We start from the raw sequence: 18,373 nt of genomic DNA on the forward strand, positions 1-18,373 counted from the left end.
CAAACAAGGGAGGGGCAAAGAGAATTCCAAGCAGGCTCCACACTGTCAGCACAGAGCCCAATGTGGGGCTCAATCTCGCAAATGGTGAGATAATGACCTGAGCCAAGATCAAGAATTGGATGCTTCTGGGAACCTGGGTGGCTCAGTTGGTTAAGGGGCTCACTTTGGCTCAGGTCATGATCTCATGGTTCATAAATTTGAGCCCAATGTCAGGTGCTCTGCTGTCAGCAGAGTCCACTTAAAATTCTGTCTTCCTCTCTCTGTCTGTCCCCTGCTCGTGCTCGCTCTCAAAAATAAACAAACATAAAATAAGTAAAAAATTTTAAAAAAGCATTGCATGTTTAACCAAATAAGCTATGCAGGCACCCCTGAAAAATGAGCTACTTTTAGGAGACAGAACTGCTGCATAGCCTATGTATGAGGTATGAGTAGAGGTGTTTCTACTACCAGCCCGGACTTTCTACCTCCCTCACAACTTTTTCTGCTGTGTATTCTCACAATAAACTCTGCTGCTTATCACCCCCAACCATTCTTGATGATTGGATATGACTAGAAACATTGAAACAGGTATTCCATCTCCCAGCCTACCATGTAAAGGAATGGGGCTGTCTCTCCTTATTCCTGGGTCTTAATTTTCTTTCACAACTGTCCACAATGTTTATTTTAACCTGGTTTTATTTATATGTACACATCTGTTTAATCTAAATGCTGACAAAGATTTATGTAAAAAGATGTTTCTTGCTTTATACAGCAATTAAAAATAGGGGCATCTGGGTAGCTCAGTCAGTTGGGCATCCGACTTTGGCTCAGGCCAACATCTCATGGTTTGTGAGTTCGAGCCCCGCATCGGGCTCTGTGCTGACAGCTCAGAGCCTGGAGCCTACTTCAAATTCTGTGTCTCCCTCTCTCTCTGCCCCTCCCCTACTCACGCTCTGTCTCTCCCTCTCTCAAAAATAAATAAACATAAAAAAAAAAAATTTTTTTTTTTTTAATGTTTTCAAGTGGCACCTAGGTGGCTCAGTAAGTTAAGCGTCCAACTTAAGCTCAGGTCATGATCTCACAGTTTGTGAGTTCAAGCCCCAATCTCTGTGCTGTCAGCACAGAGCCTGCTGCGGATCCTCTGTCCCCCCACTCTCCGCCTCTGCCCCTCCCCGTCTCGTGCTCTATCAAAAATAAACATTCAAAAAAATGTTTTCAAAAGATTTTATATGACATGGAAAAATGTTATACCGTTATGTGAAATGGCAGGAGACTGTGTCTACAATATGATCTCAATAGTTACATACACCTAGAAATATAACAAAATGTGCCAGAAGATTCTTAGGAAATTCCACATTTGCAGACCTGCTCATTCATGATGGTTATCTATGGATGGTGGAATTATGTATTCCCTCTACTCATCTCTACTTTCTCTATTTCCTACAACACACACATTACTTTTATAATCAGAAGAAAATTAACCTTTAAGAACAACAATGTCATTTCTTTAAAGACACCCCTGATCAAGAACAGGATCCACACACTTTCTCAAAATACCTACTCCTAGGGCCAAGGGAAAGGATTAAATGAATGACAGACCAAGAGCACTGAATGCCTGACAGAAAGTAAACGATCCTCTGAAAACTTAGGAAAACTACATAGAAAGCAAAGGTTTCAACATTTGGACGTGTAAAATATTCAGCTCCACAAAGGCCTAAATTTGTTCAGAGCAATACTAAAATGACTACTGGCTGTATCAAAGGGCCTCTCCTTCTGCCTCACAAATGAGTACTTCCAGTCCTAGAAGAGCTGGCTTCACAGGTTCCATGCCTATTTAAAGTAAAGAAGATTAATATAACATACCTATAGAACTCCTCTTGAATGGTGGTAGAAAGTTGCTGATTAAATTGCTCCAGGTCCACAAAACTCACAACCAATGTGTTTCTCTCAGGACGAATGAGCTCCTCTGCTAATTGCAAGTACTTAATTTCTCCATCACTGTTCTGGAACCTGTAGATACACACAAGTCCTATTAAATTGAAGAATTATGCAGTAAAAAGAAGAATCCAAATGCCTGGTAAGTCGGTGTATCGGTTAAAATGACCATCAGCTTTAGGGTCAGACAGGCTCATTTCACTAAATGCATAACATGGGCAAGTACTTATCCCACCTTTTTGAAAAAAAAAAAAAAAATTAAGACGTCATTTATCTCATAAGATTACTATGAAGTTTAAATGAGAGAAAGCCTGTAAATGCTTTGCACAGAGCCCAGAACACAGAAAAACTAGGCCTAAACTGCATTTCTTCATTTAATATTTTCTAATAAAAAATGCCAACTATCCTTTTATTATTGTTGTATATAGTTAAGATTGGAAAATATTAGGGGCGCCTGGGTGGCGCGGTCGGTTAAGCGTCCGACTTCAGCCAGGTCACGATCTCACGGACCGTGAGTTCGAGCCCCGCGTCGGGCTCTGGGCTGATGGCTCAGAGCCTAGAGCCTGTTTCCGATTCTGTGTCTCCCTCTCTCTCTGCCCCTCCCCCGTTCATGCTCTGTCTCTCTCTGTCCCAAAAATAAATAAATGTTGAAAAAAAAAAAAAAAGATTGGAAAATATTAAATGAAGAAATGCAGTTTGAAATCCAAAGATTCAATTTCTGTAGAGAAAACTGACAGACTAATTGTTGATTTAAGAACATGAATAAAAATAAATACAGAAATGAGGTGCTTCAATGCCCAAGTCCTCAGAAAAACAGAAACATATACACACAAAATTAAGGATTACCACCACCATTTTTGCTTTTTGTCCTTTTAACATAAATGCAGATTCACTTGGAACCAAAAATCAATTCCTTCTTCAAATACAGCATACCTAGCTGTCCAATATTTACTGAACATCTATCTGCAAAGCATTACACCAGAGATACTTAAAGCTAAAAATGACAGTGTTGCTCCTGCCCTAGGACTGACATGATCATAGGATCATACCCTCCTATTAAAGAGGTAGCAAGAGAACCTAAATGTCCATGACAAATGAGTAAAGAAAATGTATACATATACAATGGAACACTACTCAGTCTTAAAAAGTAAATTCTGCTATACGTGTCAACATTGATAAACCCTGAGGACATTACACAAAATGAAATACGCCAATCATAGAAAGATAAATACTGCATGATCCTACCTATATGAAATAACTAAATAGTCAAATTTATAGAATCAAAGTGGAATGAGGGTGGCTGGTGGGCTCAGTTGGTAGAGCATGTGACTCTTGATCTCAGGGCAGGGAGCTCAAGCCCCAGCTTGGTGCAGAGCTTACTTTAATTAATTAATTAAATACTGGAATGATGGCTGCCAGAAGCTAGAGCAAGGGAGGAAAATGTGGAGTTACTAAGCAACAGTCAAGTGAGACTGAATAAGCTTTAAGAGATCTACTGTATAACATTGTATTTACAGTCAATGATAATGTATTGCATAGTTAAAAATTTGTTAAGAGGGTAGATCTCATGTTAAGCGTTCCTTTAACAACAAAAGAAAAAAAGGAGATACAAAAAATGTGCTGTGGGATTATAAATAATTCTGCCCAACAAGAACATCCAGAAAGGCTTCAAGCATTTAAAAGATGACACTGGAGGGGCACCTGGGTGGCTCAGTTGGTTAAGCATCTGACTTTGGCTCAGGTCATGATCCCATGGTTTGTGGGTTTGAGCCCCACGTCAGGCCCTGTGCTGACAGCTCAGAGCCTGGAGCCTGCTTTGGATTCTGTGTCTCCCTTTCTCTCTGCCCCTCACCCACTCACGCTTTGTCTCTCTTGATCTCTCATAAATAAATAAACGTTAAAAAAAATTAAAAAAAAGAGGACATTGGAATTCAGCCTTGAAAGATGTTTAGAATTTGAAAGAAAACAAAGCAAACACAAACACCAAAAAAACTCCAGTAGTGGTTAGACTCACTATAGATGTTTTCAAGTGGCAATGTCAGAAAAGGTAAAGGAATACAGAGATGACAGGCTGGTTGTGGAAGATGAAACTGGGAAGAGGAGCTGTGAAGAATTTGAGACTTTACTCCATAAACAAGGGCAAATCAAAGCTGGAATTCTGAGGGGGAGTTAACACCCCCCACCCACCCAAACAGAGTGATTTATTTCTCTCATTCATCATTATCCCCAGCATCCAGCTGTATGGTAAACTGCAAGGCAGTTAAGGCAATCATATTCTTCATTAAAATGAAACATTAATTGAGGACTTTTGTAATGTGGTGTGGTGGCTAGGTGGGGTTAAGGATGGGATTTACATTCAAGACAGAAGTGGCTGACAGGTAAAGACACGGTAAGTTTCATTACCAGAGATAATGGAAATGGCACCTTACCAGCATAAGGGAAGAAAGGATTGGTGCTGCCTGAAAGATTTACAGAGTTTCACAAAGGAGGTATGAGTCTTAAGCTGCGGTTTGAAAGATGAATAGCTGTCAGGCAGAGAATAACAATGCCAAAGACGGGGGATATAAATTATGGTTTCAAATGTATCAGAATTTCATGAGATGGCAGAATTATGCACAATAATAAAAGTGTGGAAACAACCCAAATGTCCATGGATGGATGAATGGACAAAAAGTGGTATATGCATACAGTGAGTAATATTATTCAGCCTTAAAAAGAAATCCCGACACAATGCTGTACACGTGGATGAACCTTGAAGACATTATGGTAAGTGAAATAAATTGGTCACAAAAGGCCAAATACTCCAAGTATAGCTCCAAGTACACGAGGTAACTAGAACAGTGAAAGTCATGGTTAAGTAGAATGGTGGCTGCCAGGTGCTGGGGGGTGGGGTGGGGGTGGGGGGGAATGGGGACTTACTGTTTAGTGGCTGCAGAGTTTCAGTTCGGGAAGACCAGAGTTCAGTCGTCGGATGGTGGGGGCAGTTGCTTAACAAAGTGCATATACATACTTAATGACACCGAACTCTACACTTAAACAAGGTTAAATGGTAAGTTTTATGTATATTTTACAATTAAAAAAAATTTCACAAGACATTCCAAAGTCCATCCTCTTAGGGAAAGAAGTAATACATCTGCACGAAGTAACTGGCGGCAGAGGCGGAAACCCAGGCAGTGGGGGATTACGAGAGGCCAGGAGCCTAGAAAGCAACTTAAAAAAAAAAAAAAAAAAAGTGTGTGCGTGTCGGGGGGCTTGCGGTGGAAGGAAACGGAAGGATGGAGGGAAGGAGAGGAATACGCTCAGACACTTTGAAGCAGGTCAGGGCTCACCCGAGCATCTGTCTGCCCTCAGGGTTCACTCGAGTGCCTTTATCTCCATGGGCTCCAAAGGCAGCCCGGGCCCTCGGCGCCCCCAACACCAGAGGCCTGGGTGCCCGGTCCCATCAGGACTCTGCAGGGGCTCCCACTCGGTCTTGCTACTACTTATGCTCCCCGAGCCTCCGTTTCCGCTCAGTTAACCAGGGGCGACGGGATCACCAGCCTTACAGGTTGTGAGGACGGAACGACGGGACCAAAGCGCTGCGCATACCCACGGCACTGGCAGTTTGAGGAAGGACTCAAGATGGGATTTTACCGCTCGCGGCGACCTGGCTAAGCCGAGTGGGGAATAGGACGCTCTGCAAGGCACGCGGGCCCCCGGTTCCCCCCCAACACGCGCCGGCCCTAGGGCCCAGCCCGGCCCTGGGAGCCGCGAGTCGGCGGGCTCCCGGGCTCCGGAAGCGGACAGGGGCAGCTCGGGGAAGTTCCGCGAGGAAGGGGCGCCCGCGGACTTACTCCTCCAAGAAATCCAGGAACAGTTTCTGGCATTTCTCCGCCACCTCATCGCGGACTTCCAGGTGCTGGCTGCCGGCGCCCGGCTCCGCTGCCGCCGCGAGGTCCATGGCTGTTCAGTGCTAAGGGGCCGCCACCGCCACGCTCCACCACTACCAATCACTTCACCACAGACGCCACCACTTTGCGCGCGCCGCCGCCGCTACCGCCCGCCCCCTCGCCCACAGGGATTGCCGGAACCAATCGTGGCGCAGGAACTCGAGGATTTCGCGCCAAACCTGCCCAATGAGCGTGGCTTCTGCATTAGTCCAGCCCACGGAGCCGGGATTTCGCGCCAAATGCAAAGACCGGGAGGAAGCCAGTGGGCTCTGCCTTTGCGCCTGCGTAGTGTGGTCTTGTCGCTGGCAACTTGGTTTCTGCAACAGGTTTACGAGTGGGGTCCGTGTCCCGGTGGCTTTTCACATGCTTTTCATATCATTTCACTGATATTAATTGAGCAGTAGACATAAAGCTCTATGGAGGAGAAAAATGAGTAAGATTCAGACCTGCTTGAGCCGTTGTAAGTGGAGGAAATATAACTGTGCAAGAGCCCAAAGAGATATAGACGTAGTACCAGGGACGGAGTTTGGCAGTTACTGTGGTTAATTCCCCTCTTAAACAGAACTGTTGGCTTGCGCCCTCTTGATTTTCTTTACTCCCTCTCAGGCCGTCTTTACCCCACTTCCTTCCACTTGCTTTTTTCCCATCTCTTTGGCTATTCTTGGTTAGCCGTCTATTGTTGGTGCCTCTTCTTTAGTGAGTTCCTGAAATGGTCTGGTCCCAGAGCCTTCATTTCTCCTGAAGCTCTGTTGGGCGACCCTCTTCACTCCTGTTGTTGTGGGATTGTTGAGCGAGCCCTGTCAAGAAGGAATTCTTGAGAGGTTTTACAGTGCAACTTCGCAATTTTAAGGACAGAACCTGTGGGTAGAAAGACCTGCACCTTTGCTGTATGAAAGCTGGTGGTTATATAGTGTTCAAGGGGGAGGAGGGGACGTGCAGGGAGTATTAGATCATTACTGTTTTCTTCGAATTTCTACTTGTAAAACTACTTTCACAAGATTTCTCTCTTTCTATATTAAAAATGTAGCAACCAGCAAGTATTTGATCCTTATCAGAACTATACAGGCTATAGGTCAGCCTTCTAGACTAAAGGTGAACATTTTTCTGCTTCTATCCCTCATCATCATAGCTTCTGGGTGCTGATGACTTCTACCTTGTGTATCACCAACTGGGACTCTTTGGCCTGTAAGAGATTAAGAGAAGCCTGGACCATTTCCTTTTTGAGGTTTCCACACATGAAAAATTTTTTTCTTAAAGCCAAACAGGGTGACAGAAGTTATAGTAATTACTTTAACACCAGCCCCCCCCCCCCCACACACAGATACACTCTTCACATACCAGACTTAACAAAACTGCTCATTGCTGAGGTACTGCAGTGTATCTGAGACTGTATGTATTACCTCATTTGAAGGGGTTGGGAACCATTGTGGCCCTGTATCCCTCAGCTCTTCACAAGCTCCAGATTCTGGACATCACCACTTGCATGCATTTTAGGAGCCTCAGACTCACTGTGCTACGGGACAATCATAACCCTCATACACTAAGAATGGATTCAGGAGATAACTAGAGCAGTTTGCCGACCCAACAGTGTCTCTTCCTCTCCAAAGTTCTCATCTTTCTTTACCATTTTTCCTTTCTGCCCTTCTCTTTCTCTTCTATCCTCAGCGTCAATTTCTCAGAGCTTTAGTCTCATGTACAGAAGGAAAAAGAGTGCAGAGTTCCAGGCTAATTTGGAACGAGTCTTGCTCAGAGAATTGGGATTTCCTCTTTCTCAGCACTCCACAACTCACAGATCCTCCCTTCTTCCCTCAGACATGCACGTCTGACCCAGAATAGTAGCTCAGGTCTCCAAGTGAGGGTTGTGGGGACACCTTCCATAGCAGGAGGAGGGTGTGGGTTATGAAACATCTCTGTGCCATATCTCAGAGAGTTGTATGCCTCTGTGTGTGTGTGTGTGTGTGTGTGTGTGTGTGTGTGTGTTTAGGTCTGAGACTGCTATCCTTAGAAAGGCGTGCTTGCAAGGTTAGCCTTTGGCTGGCATTTGGGAACTTGACTGGTAAAAGTTTCCTACACTGATAAGACACTTTCCCTAAATGAAAAGGATGGCTCACTAGCCTAAAATGTTTGTGCAAACAATTTGGTTTGTGCTGAATTTGTTCTAAGAACTGGAATCTTGATATGTGCTAGGTAGAGGGTGCCTATGTGACCTGCTCCCAGTAAAAACTCTGAGATTCTTTAATGAGCTTCCCTGGTAGACAGTGTGACATGCATTGTCACAGTTTGATGCTGGGGCAGAATTAAATGCATTCTATATGACTCCATAGGAAGAGGACTCTGGGATGTTTGTGTTTGGTCTCCTTTGGACTGCTCCATGTGCATTTTCTCTTTGCTGATTTTATTTTCTATCCTTTTGCTGCAATAAATGGTAGCTGTGAGTATAATCATATGCTGAGTCCTGTGAGCATTCCTAGCAAATTATCAAAACTGAGGATGCTTTTGTGGACCCCCAGTACAACATACATATCTGTTTTTACCTTCTTACTAAAGAGAATTTTAAACATAAACAAATGTAGACAGAATAGTATAATGGACTTCCATTATAAGCTGCAATAACCATCAACATGTGGCCATTCCTGCTCCAATCACACACCTCTGCTTTTCCTTCTTCATTATTACTATTATATTTTTTTTAAAAATCTGTTTTAGAATGGTCTTAGATTTACTAAAAATTGCAAAAGATAGTACTGGGTTCTTACATATTCAATGCCCATTTTTCCCTATTGGTAACATCTTACTTTAAAGAACCAACTTTTTAAATAACTTTTTTTTTTAATTTTTTTTAACGTTTATTTATTTTTGAGATAGAGAGAGACAGAGCATGAACGGGGGAGGGGCAGAGAGAGAGGGAGACACAGAATCGGAAACAGGCTCCAGGCTCTGAGCCATCAGCCCAGAGCCCGACGCGGGGCTCGAACTCACAGACCGCAAGATCGTGACCTGAACTGAAGTCGGACGCTTAACCGACTGCACCACCCAGGCGCCCCTTAAATAACTTTTTAAAGAACCAACTTTGGCACAGTACTAGTAGCTAAACTACATACTTTTTATGGATTTTGCTAGTTTCCCCCTAATGTCCTTTTTCTCTTCTGGGATTCCATCCAGGATACCACATTACATGGAGTTACCATGTCTCCTTAGTCTCCTCTCGTCTGTGACAATTTCTTTAAAAAAATTTTTTTTTAACATTTATTTATTTTTGAGACAGAGAATGAATGAGGGAGAGTCAGAGTGAGGGAGACACATAATCTGAAACAGGCTCTGGGCTCTGAGCTGTCAGCACAGAGCCCGACGCAGGGCTCGAACTCACAGGCCGTGAGATCATGACCTGAGCCGAAGTCGGACACTTAACTGACTGAGCGCCCCTCGTCTGTGACAATTTCTTAGACTTTCCTTGGTTTTGATGGCTTTGATAGTTTTGAGGTATACTGCTCAGATATTTTGCAAAACATTCCTTAGGTGGGATTTGTCTGATACGTTTGCCATGTTAAACTGTGGTTATGGGTTTGGGAAGGAAGATCACAGAGGTAAAGTATGGTTCTCACCACTCTTTTATAATTGTACAAATCCTAGATATAATATCATTTCATATGTAGATATTTCAGAATGAATCTCTAAAAGATACAGGTTATTGGAATATTACTCAGTAATAAAAAAGAATGAGATCTTGCCATTTGTGACAACATGAATGGACCCAGAGGTTATTATGTGAAGTGAAATAAGTCAGGTAAAGACAAATACCAGATGCTTTTACTTATAAGTGGAATCCAAAAAACAAAACAAATGAACAAACAGAAACAGAATCATAAATACAAAGAACTGATGATTGCCAGAGGGGAAGGAGGTGGGGGGGGGGGATGGGTGAAACAGGTGAAGGGGATCAAGAGGTACAAACTACCAGTTATAAATAAATCATTGAGATAAGAGTACAGCATAGGAAATATAGTCAATAAAATTGTAATAACAGATGGTGACAAATGGTGACTGTACTTATGGTGGTGAGCACTGAGTAATGTATACAATTGTTGAATCACTATGTTGTACACTTGAAACTAATATAACATTGGATGGCAACTATATTTCAATTAAAAAGGGCTATTTTTCCTGAGACATATCTTTGGCTGGGAAGGAATCTTCCTTCAAACAGCTGTAGCAGAACAGATTAATGATGCCGATTCTTTTAAATCTAACTGTAATATTTTCCTGGTTTACCAATACTTTAATTACTATGAATAAAACTAGCAGATTAAATTTTTATGTGATTTATTTTAGCCGATGTGCATTATTCAATAAGATATTTATCAAACATATGAAAATATCAAACATAAATTTTCTTTCAAACATAGTCAATCCCCATCTTATAAAATATGTAATATATCCAGGGGTGCCTGGGTGGCTCAGTCGGTTAAGCATCTGACTTCAGCTCAGATCATGATCTCACAGTTCATGGGTTCGAGCTCCGTGTTGGGCTCTGTGCTGACAAGCTTGGAACCTGAAGTCTGCTTCAGATTCTGTGTCTCCGTCTCTCTCTGCCCCTCCCCCACTTGTGCTCGCTCTCTCTCTCTCTCTCTCTCTCAAGAATAAACATTAAAAAAATTTTAAAAATATATAATATATCCTACTTCTTACTAATAAAATAAAAAAAATTTATGCTAGCTACTGACCAATTAGGTTTCAGCAGTACTTGATGAAATGTCTTTTTAGTCATTTGCCTTTCTCTTTAGTTACTTACATATGAGATGTTTGAACATGATGTCTATCAAAAGTAGCAGTGTGAATGATGGCAGTTTTAGCTATTTTTATGTAATACTTATTTAATTTTTCCCCAAAGCTAAAAGTCAGAATTAGACACACACAAAGAGTTACTGAAAAAATATTTAAAACTGTCATCATACTTCTCATTTCATAATTTATTTAAACTATGCCTTACATTGTATTATTATAAATTAAAAGAATGAGAAACTGCATACAAGTTTATTGTTGTTTTTATAGCTTTTATAAAAATGGGTATGTTAGTGACATTGTATCTATGTTATTTTAATATTGATTTGACTGCTTTTAATCATGTTTTATAAATTGTGTTCCATATTTTGTTTCCCAATGGTTTTTAGACTATTTCTTGAAACAAGTACTAACATGTCTGAATTGAAAAATGAAGTTGTATTTTTTCTAACAAACAGTAAGTATGATTAAGCTGACTTACTATTTTTTTACTTTTTAATTTTTTTTAATATTTATTTTGAGAGAGAGACAGCGTGTGAGCAGGGGAGGGGCAAAGACAGAGCAGGAGACACAGAATATGAAGCAGGCTCCAGGCTCTGAGCTGTCAGCACAGAGCCCAATACTGGGCTCAAACCCACAGACCATGAGATCATGACCTGAGCCAAAGTTTGACGGTTAACGACTGAGCCACCCAGGCGCCCCATATTAAGCTGATGTAAAATGAGGATGGGCTTTGCTTAGTGGGTTAAATGGTGGACATTTCCCAGACTTTGAATGACCTAAATCTTCAGCTCCCAGATTTTGATGAAAACATATTTTTAAAAGATTATAAAATGAAAGCACTTCATTAAAAAATGAACACACATATATATGCCTAGCTTAAAGATACATACTGGACTATTTACAAAAGAAATTATATGATGTCAGAAATTTGTTCCTGAATAATTTGGCATCAGGAGAGATGGATGGTGGGCTTATAGGTCCAAGATAGGACTAGGTGATGGATACATAGGGGTGCATGGAGCTGTGCTGTCAAGTGTCTGAATAGCTGATTCAAGCAGCTAGCCCAAAATGAAAGTCTTAAATCCCTTACTGCTTTTAGCAAGTTACTAAAAATGGAAAAAGCAAAGACTTCTCTGTTGCACTTCCCCCATGGACTAATGGGTAGTGGAGGGTTAGGTGGATCAGTGCAGATGTGGGGGTCATCTCACTGTTGAGGGAGCCTTGAACAAAAGGCTACAGTGGTTTTATGGACACTGAGGTGGAGGGTAGAATGAAGGGGAAAGTACCGAGGTGGTGTGGGAAAAAAATGTCTTCAAGGTTTCACCTTCCTCTCTTCTATAAGGAGATCTCAGCAGACCTGAAGAAGACTTCTGCCCAAGGCTTCAGATAGAAAAACCTAAGAATGAAGTTTAGGAATGTAAATATGTGAAGAGTATGACCAGCAAAGGGGTCTGAGTCCTTGACTGCATCTCTCTTCTGAGATTGTGATGCATTGGCTGTGTACCAGTCTGGTGTGGGGAGGGCACCTTTCCCCTATGAGGCCTTCCAGGTAAAGCCTTCATACTTACCTATGGCCAGGCCTGAAAGATCACAAATAGACTTTTAACCCGGAGCTGGACTCCTCAATCAGTAGACCCCATGGTAATTTGCCTACTGCTGTGCTACAAAGTGGGAATCTTAGTATGAGTTGTAGTATAGGATTCTATGTTGGTAGATCAAAATTTGTTAGCTGCTGGATATTGCTACTAGATGAGGCTTTATGGAAAGGAAAAGGAAGGGGAGGGGAGGGGAGGGAAAGCGGGGCAGGGGGGAAGAGGAGGGGAGGGGAGAGAAGGAAAACCTATACCATAAGTATGTGTTGAGTCAAGTCAAGATGAATTGCTGACCTTTCTAGGGTAGAAGGGTCCAGTGTAATCAACGTGCTAAAAAGTGAATGGTTGGTTTCCTCAAGAGATGGTGCCATACTGGGGCTCAGCACTGATTTCTGTCACTGACAGATATGACATTTAGCAGTGAGAGTAATTAGATCAGCTTTGATGTGTGGAAACTCATACTGGGGCAACATACGCTATCTCTGTCACCTGACTATTCTTTCAAGAGCCTATTGTGCCACTCTTGCAGTGGCTGATGACAGAAGCTGGCTTACATCAACTGGCCCAGTCATTCTGTATACCAATGCCTCTTCCATGGTGATTTTTCTCTGATGGGCATTAACTTATGACACTAAGGTCTTTACATTTTGTGCATATGCCTTTTCTATAAATCTCCTTATTCCCAATTTCCAATCTTCCTCTTTCCCAGCCTCCAACTAATCAGCATAGCCATTTCCTTTGCCTGTAAATGAATGCATAGCTTTACCTGGGACCACTTCTTTTTCTACACAAAACAGATAGCCAGAGGCACTGTCCACTGGGAGGATCTCAAATCCTTCAAGTCTACCCTTGAGTGGTAGTAGTGTACAACAGTAGTCACCTGTCAAGTCAACCCAACCATTAACTAAGATGTTCCTTTTCTCCTCTGCCAACTGGTCTTAATCTTCTTTCCCCATCTACCCCATCAGATTATCCTGATTATCTGACTTACTTGCGCCTTTTTCTATTCATGTCCAGTCCCAGATGCCAATCACTATCTTATGATGGATTGCTTTTTTTTAATTTAACTTTATTTTTTATTTTTTAAAATTTACATCCAAATTAGTTAGTATATAGTGAAGCAATGATTTCGGTAGATTCCTTAATGCCCCTTACCCATTTAGCCCATCCCGCCTCCCACACCCCTCCAGTAACCCTCTGTTTGTTCTCCATATTTAAGAGTCTCTTCTGTTTTGTCCCCCTCCCTGTTTTTATATTATTTTTGTCTCCCTTCCCTATGTTCATCTGTTTTGTCTCTTAAAGTCCTCATATGAGTGAAGTCATATGATTTTTGTCTTTCTCTGACTAATTTCACTTAGCATAATACCCTCCAGTTCCATCCACGTAGTTGCAAATGACAAGATTTCATTCTTTTTGATTGCTGAGTAATACTCCATTGTATGTATATATATATACATATATACATACAATATATATACAATACATACATACAATATATACATACAATGTATGTATATACATATATACATACAATGGAGTATTACTCAGCAATCAAAAAGAATGAGAAAAGAATCAAAAGAATATATATATATATATATACACACCACATTTTCTTTATCCATCCATCCATCGATGGACACTTGGGCTCTTTCGACACTTTGGCTATTGTTGGTAGTGCTGTTATAAACATTGGGGTGCATGTGTCACTTTGAAACAGCACACCTGTATCCCTTGGATAAATGCCTAGTAGTGCAATTGCTGGGTCATAGGGTAGTTCTATTTTTAGTTTTTTGAGAAACCTCCATACTGTTTTCCAGAGTGGTTGCACCAGCTTGCATTCCCACCAAAAATGCAAAAGAGATCCTCTTTCTCCATATCCTTGCTAACATCTGTTGTTGCCTGAGTTGTTAATGTTAGCCATTCTGACAGGTGTAAGGTGGTATCTCATTGTGGTTTTGATTTGTAGTTCCCTGATGATGAGTGATGTTGAGCATTTTTTCATGTGTTGGTTGGCTATCTGGATGTCTTCTTTGGAGAAGTGTCTATTCATGTCTTTTGCCCATTTCTTCACTGGATTATTTGTTTTTTGGGTGTTGAGTTTGTGATGGATTGCTTTTGACCCTTATAATTTGGTGGATCTGACAGAACCCAGCACATAATGGGAAGGTCTAGCCACATGTTACTTAATGTCCTATAGCCAGGTGCCCTATCTCCACCAGGGCCCTGTAGCAAGCCAGGGGCTATTTACTGAATGGTGTATAGTTTTTGCTGCAGATGGCATAGTATTGCTCCAGAAGCTACGGGGATTATGTTTGACTCTCCTATTGAGACCTCCTATTAAATCCTCAGGCAACTTTTCCCATCACTAATACTATTAGAACCATACATTCTGCTACTTGAACCACAGCCTGGACCTAGTGAAGAGACTCTCCTGTTGTAAGCACTACTCACACCTGACAGCATTCCATGTAGATGGGTCAGAAAAGTATTCTGTGAAGTAGTCTGTTAAGAGTTATTATTAAAAAAAAAAAAAGTTATTAGTTCCATGTATTTTGGACTTGGAAAGTAAAAATAAACTAGGATATTATTATTACTATTACTACTATTATTACAATTTTCGATGTCTTATAAAAAGTGGGGCAATTATAAAAATGTTATGGAGGAAATCTCTCTTTAATCCACAGTCGTGAATGTAGCACAGTGCCTTCTGCAAGTACTGCTGTAGTAACTGTCAGGGCAAAAGGAAGGAATCCCAGTGAGAAGATCTTTTAGGATGCTCTTCAATGATAGGTTTCTTTAAAAACATTCAAGAGGGTCAGCTGGCTGGCTCAGTTTGTTGGGCGTCCAACTTTAGTTCAGGTCATGATCTTGCAGTTTGTGAGTTCAAGCCCTGCATCGGGCTCTGTGCTGACAGCTCGGAGCCTGGAACCTGCTTCAGATTCTGTGTCTTTCTCTCTCTCTGCCCCTCCCCTGCTCATGCTCTGTTTCTCTCTCTCTCTCAAAAATAAATATTAAAAAGAAATTAAAAAATGAAAAAATTCAAGAAGTGTTTTTCTTTCCTATCACCTTAAAATAAAAATGAAAAAAAAAAACACACACAAAAAAACAGAACCTTTAGTATTTGAAATGACAGTCACATGCGCATTTTCAAAATCCATTTTGTATATATGTTTAACCTCACCATGTCTGCTTGCCTTGTTATGGCAAAAAAAACAACAACAGAATTTTGAAATTAGTATTTTAACCTTTTTCATTATTGTTATATTTGTGGTGGTGATCTGTGATCAGTGATCTTTGATGTTATTATAATTGTAATTGTTTTGTGGCACCACAAACCATGCCCACATGATGGTGAACTTAATTGACAAATGTGTGTGTTCTGACTGTTCCATCTACCAGCCATTCCCCCATCTCTCTACCTCTCCTTGGGCCTCCCTATTCCCTGAAAGACAACAATATTGAAATTAGGCCAATTAATAACCCTACAATGGCATCCAAGTGTTCAAGTGAAAGGAAGAGTCACACATCTCTCACTCTAAATCCAATGCTGGAATGATTAAGCTTAGTGAGGATGACATGTTAAAAGCTGAGATAGGCTGAAAGTTGGGCCTCTTGTGCCAAAGAGTTAGCCAAGTTGTAAATGTGAAGGAAAAGTTCTTGAAAGAAATTAAGAGTGCTACCCCAGTGAACAATACCTAAATGACAAGAAAGCGAAACAGCCTTATTGCTGATATGCATAAAGTTCTAGTGGTCTGGATAGATCAAAGCAACCACAACACTTCCTTAACCAAAGCTTAAACCAGGGCAAGGCTCTAGCTCTCTTTAATACTTTTTCCCCCTAACGTTTATTTTTGAGAGCAGGGGGGAAGGGCAGAGCGGGGGCGGGGGGGGGGGGAGATAGAGGATCTGAAGCAGGCTCCGTGCTGACAGCAATGAGCCCAATATGGGGCTTGAACCCATGAACCATGAGATCATGACCTGAGCATGACCTGATGCTCAACCGACTGAGCCACCCAGGTGCCCGCTCCTAGCTCTCTTCAATTCTGAGAGAGTTGAGGAAGCTGCAGAAGACAAATTGGAAGCTAGCAGAGGTTGGCTCATGAGGTGTAAGAAAAGAAGCCATCTGTGTAACATAAAAGTGCAAGGTGAAGCAGTGAGTACTGATGTAGAAGCAGCAGCAACTTATGTAGGACATCAGCCTAAAGTAACTACTAACGTGGATTACACTAAACAGATTTTCAATGTAGACAAAATAGTCTTCTATTGAAAGAATATGCCACCCAGGACTTTCATAGCTAAAGAGAAGTCAATGCCTGGTTCCAAAGCTTCAGAGGACAGGCTGATGTTAGCAGCTAATGCAGCTGGTGATGTGAAGTTTAAGCCAGTGCTTACTTACCATTCTGAATATCCTAGGGCCCTTACGAATTATGCTCAAGCTACTCTGTCTGTGGTCTATAAACAACAAAGCCTGGATGAAAACACGTCTATTTACAACATGGTTTATTGATTATTTTAAGCCCACTGTTTGAGACCAACTTCTCAGATAAAAGATTCCTTCAAGGGGTGCCTGGGTGGCGCAGTCGGTTGAGCGTCCGACTTCAGCCAGGTCACGATCTCGCGGTCCGTGAGTTCGAGCCCCGCGTCAGGCTCTGGACTGATGGCTCAGAGTTTGGAGCCTGTTTCTGATTCTGTGTCTCCCTCTCTCTCTGCCCCTCCCCCGTTCATACTCTGTCTCTCTCTGTCCCAAAAATAAATAAACATTGAAAAAAAAATTAAAAAAAAAAAAAGATTCCTTTAAAATTATTACTGCTCAGTTGCTCAGTGACAGTGCAGCTGGTCACCCAAGAGCTCTGATGGAGATGTGCAATGAGATGAATGTTTTCATGTCTGCTAACACAACATCCAGTCTATAAACCATGGATCAAGGAGTAATTTTGACTTTCAAGTCTTATTATTTAAGAAATACCTTTCAGGTATTGGCTGTGGCTCCAATGGATGATGATTCCTCCGATGGAGCTGGGCAAAGACAATTGAAAACCTGAAAAGGATTCACCATTCCAGATGCCATTAACAACATTCATGATTCATGGGAAGTGGTCAAAATATCATCACAAACAGGACTTTGGAAGAAGTTGATTCCAACTCTCATGGATGACTTTGAGAGGTTCAAACTTCACTGGAGGAAATAGCAGGAGAACTAGAATTAGAAGTGGAGCCTGAAGGTGACTAAATTGCTGCTATTTTTTTTTTTTAATTTTTATTTCCAATGCATCAGAAAAAACACTGGTTAATGGTTCAGTTAGATCAACAAAGTTAATATGACTGAGGGGAAACTTATGTCATCAACTGCAGAATTGCTTCTATCTTAAGATAAAAATGTAATGGATGAGGAATTCCTTCTTATGGATGAACAAAGAATGTAGTTTCTTGAGATGGAATCTCCTCCTGATGAAGGTTGCTGAAATGACAACAAAGGACTTAGGATATTATATTAATTCAGTTGATAAAGCGGTGGCAGGGTTTAAGAGGATTAATTCTAATTTTGAAAGAAGTTCTACTGTGGGTAAAATATTATCAAACAGTGTTGCATGCTACAGAGAAATTGTTCATGAAGGAGTCAACTGATGCAGCAAGCTTCATTGTTGTCTTATTTTAGGAAGTTGCCACAGCCAACCCAACCTTTAGCAACAGCCACCCTGATCAGTCAGCAGGCATCAACATGGAGACAAGACCCTCTACCAGGCAAAAAGACTACAACTGGCTGAAACCTGGGATGATGGTTAGTTAGCACTTTTTACCAACAAAATACTTTTTTTTTTTTTTTATTAGACAACAGAAATGTATTTCCCCCCTAATCTGGAGTCTAGAAACCTGACATAGGGTGTCAGCGGGCTTAGTTTCTTCTCAGGCTTCTTCTCTCTTTGGCTTGTAGATGGAGATTTCCTTGTCTTCACATGATCATCCTTCTGTGCCCATATCCTTATCTCCTCTTCTTATAAGGGCACCAGTCATTCTGTGTAAGAGTCCATACTGATAACCTCATTTTAACTTCATTATCTCTTTAAACATACTATATCTAACTATAGTCACATTGTGAAGTATGGGGCAGGGATCACAAAGTCAACATATGAATTTCACATACACAATTCAGCCCAT

At 41.3% G+C, this 18,373-nt stretch overlaps 1 protein-coding gene across 1 annotated transcript in view; it reads right to left on the reverse strand.

Moving 5' to 3' along the window:
• Positions 1-5,946, reverse strand: part of MCM6 (minichromosome maintenance complex component 6) — a 39,453-nt gene extending 33,507 nt beyond the window's left edge. The window contains exons 1-2 of the mRNA XM_040474953.1: positions 5,748-5,946; positions 1,843-1,989 (exon numbers count right to left, since the gene is read on the reverse strand). Of these exons, the coding sequence (XP_040330887.1) occupies positions 1,843-1,989; positions 5,748-5,854 (254 nt within the window). The 5' untranslated portion in view covers positions 5,855-5,946. The remainder of the gene's footprint in view (positions 1-1,842; positions 1,990-5,747) is intronic.
• Between the last annotated feature and the right edge of the window lie 12,427 nt (positions 5,947-18,373).

The sequence above is a fragment of the Herpailurus yagouaroundi genome, unplaced genomic scaffold, assembly GCF_014898765.1.
Source record: "Herpailurus yagouaroundi ecotype Mexico unplaced genomic scaffold, PumYag 140, whole genome shotgun sequence".
NCBI classification, from domain to species: domain Eukaryota; kingdom Metazoa; phylum Chordata; class Mammalia; order Carnivora; family Felidae; genus Herpailurus; species Herpailurus yagouaroundi.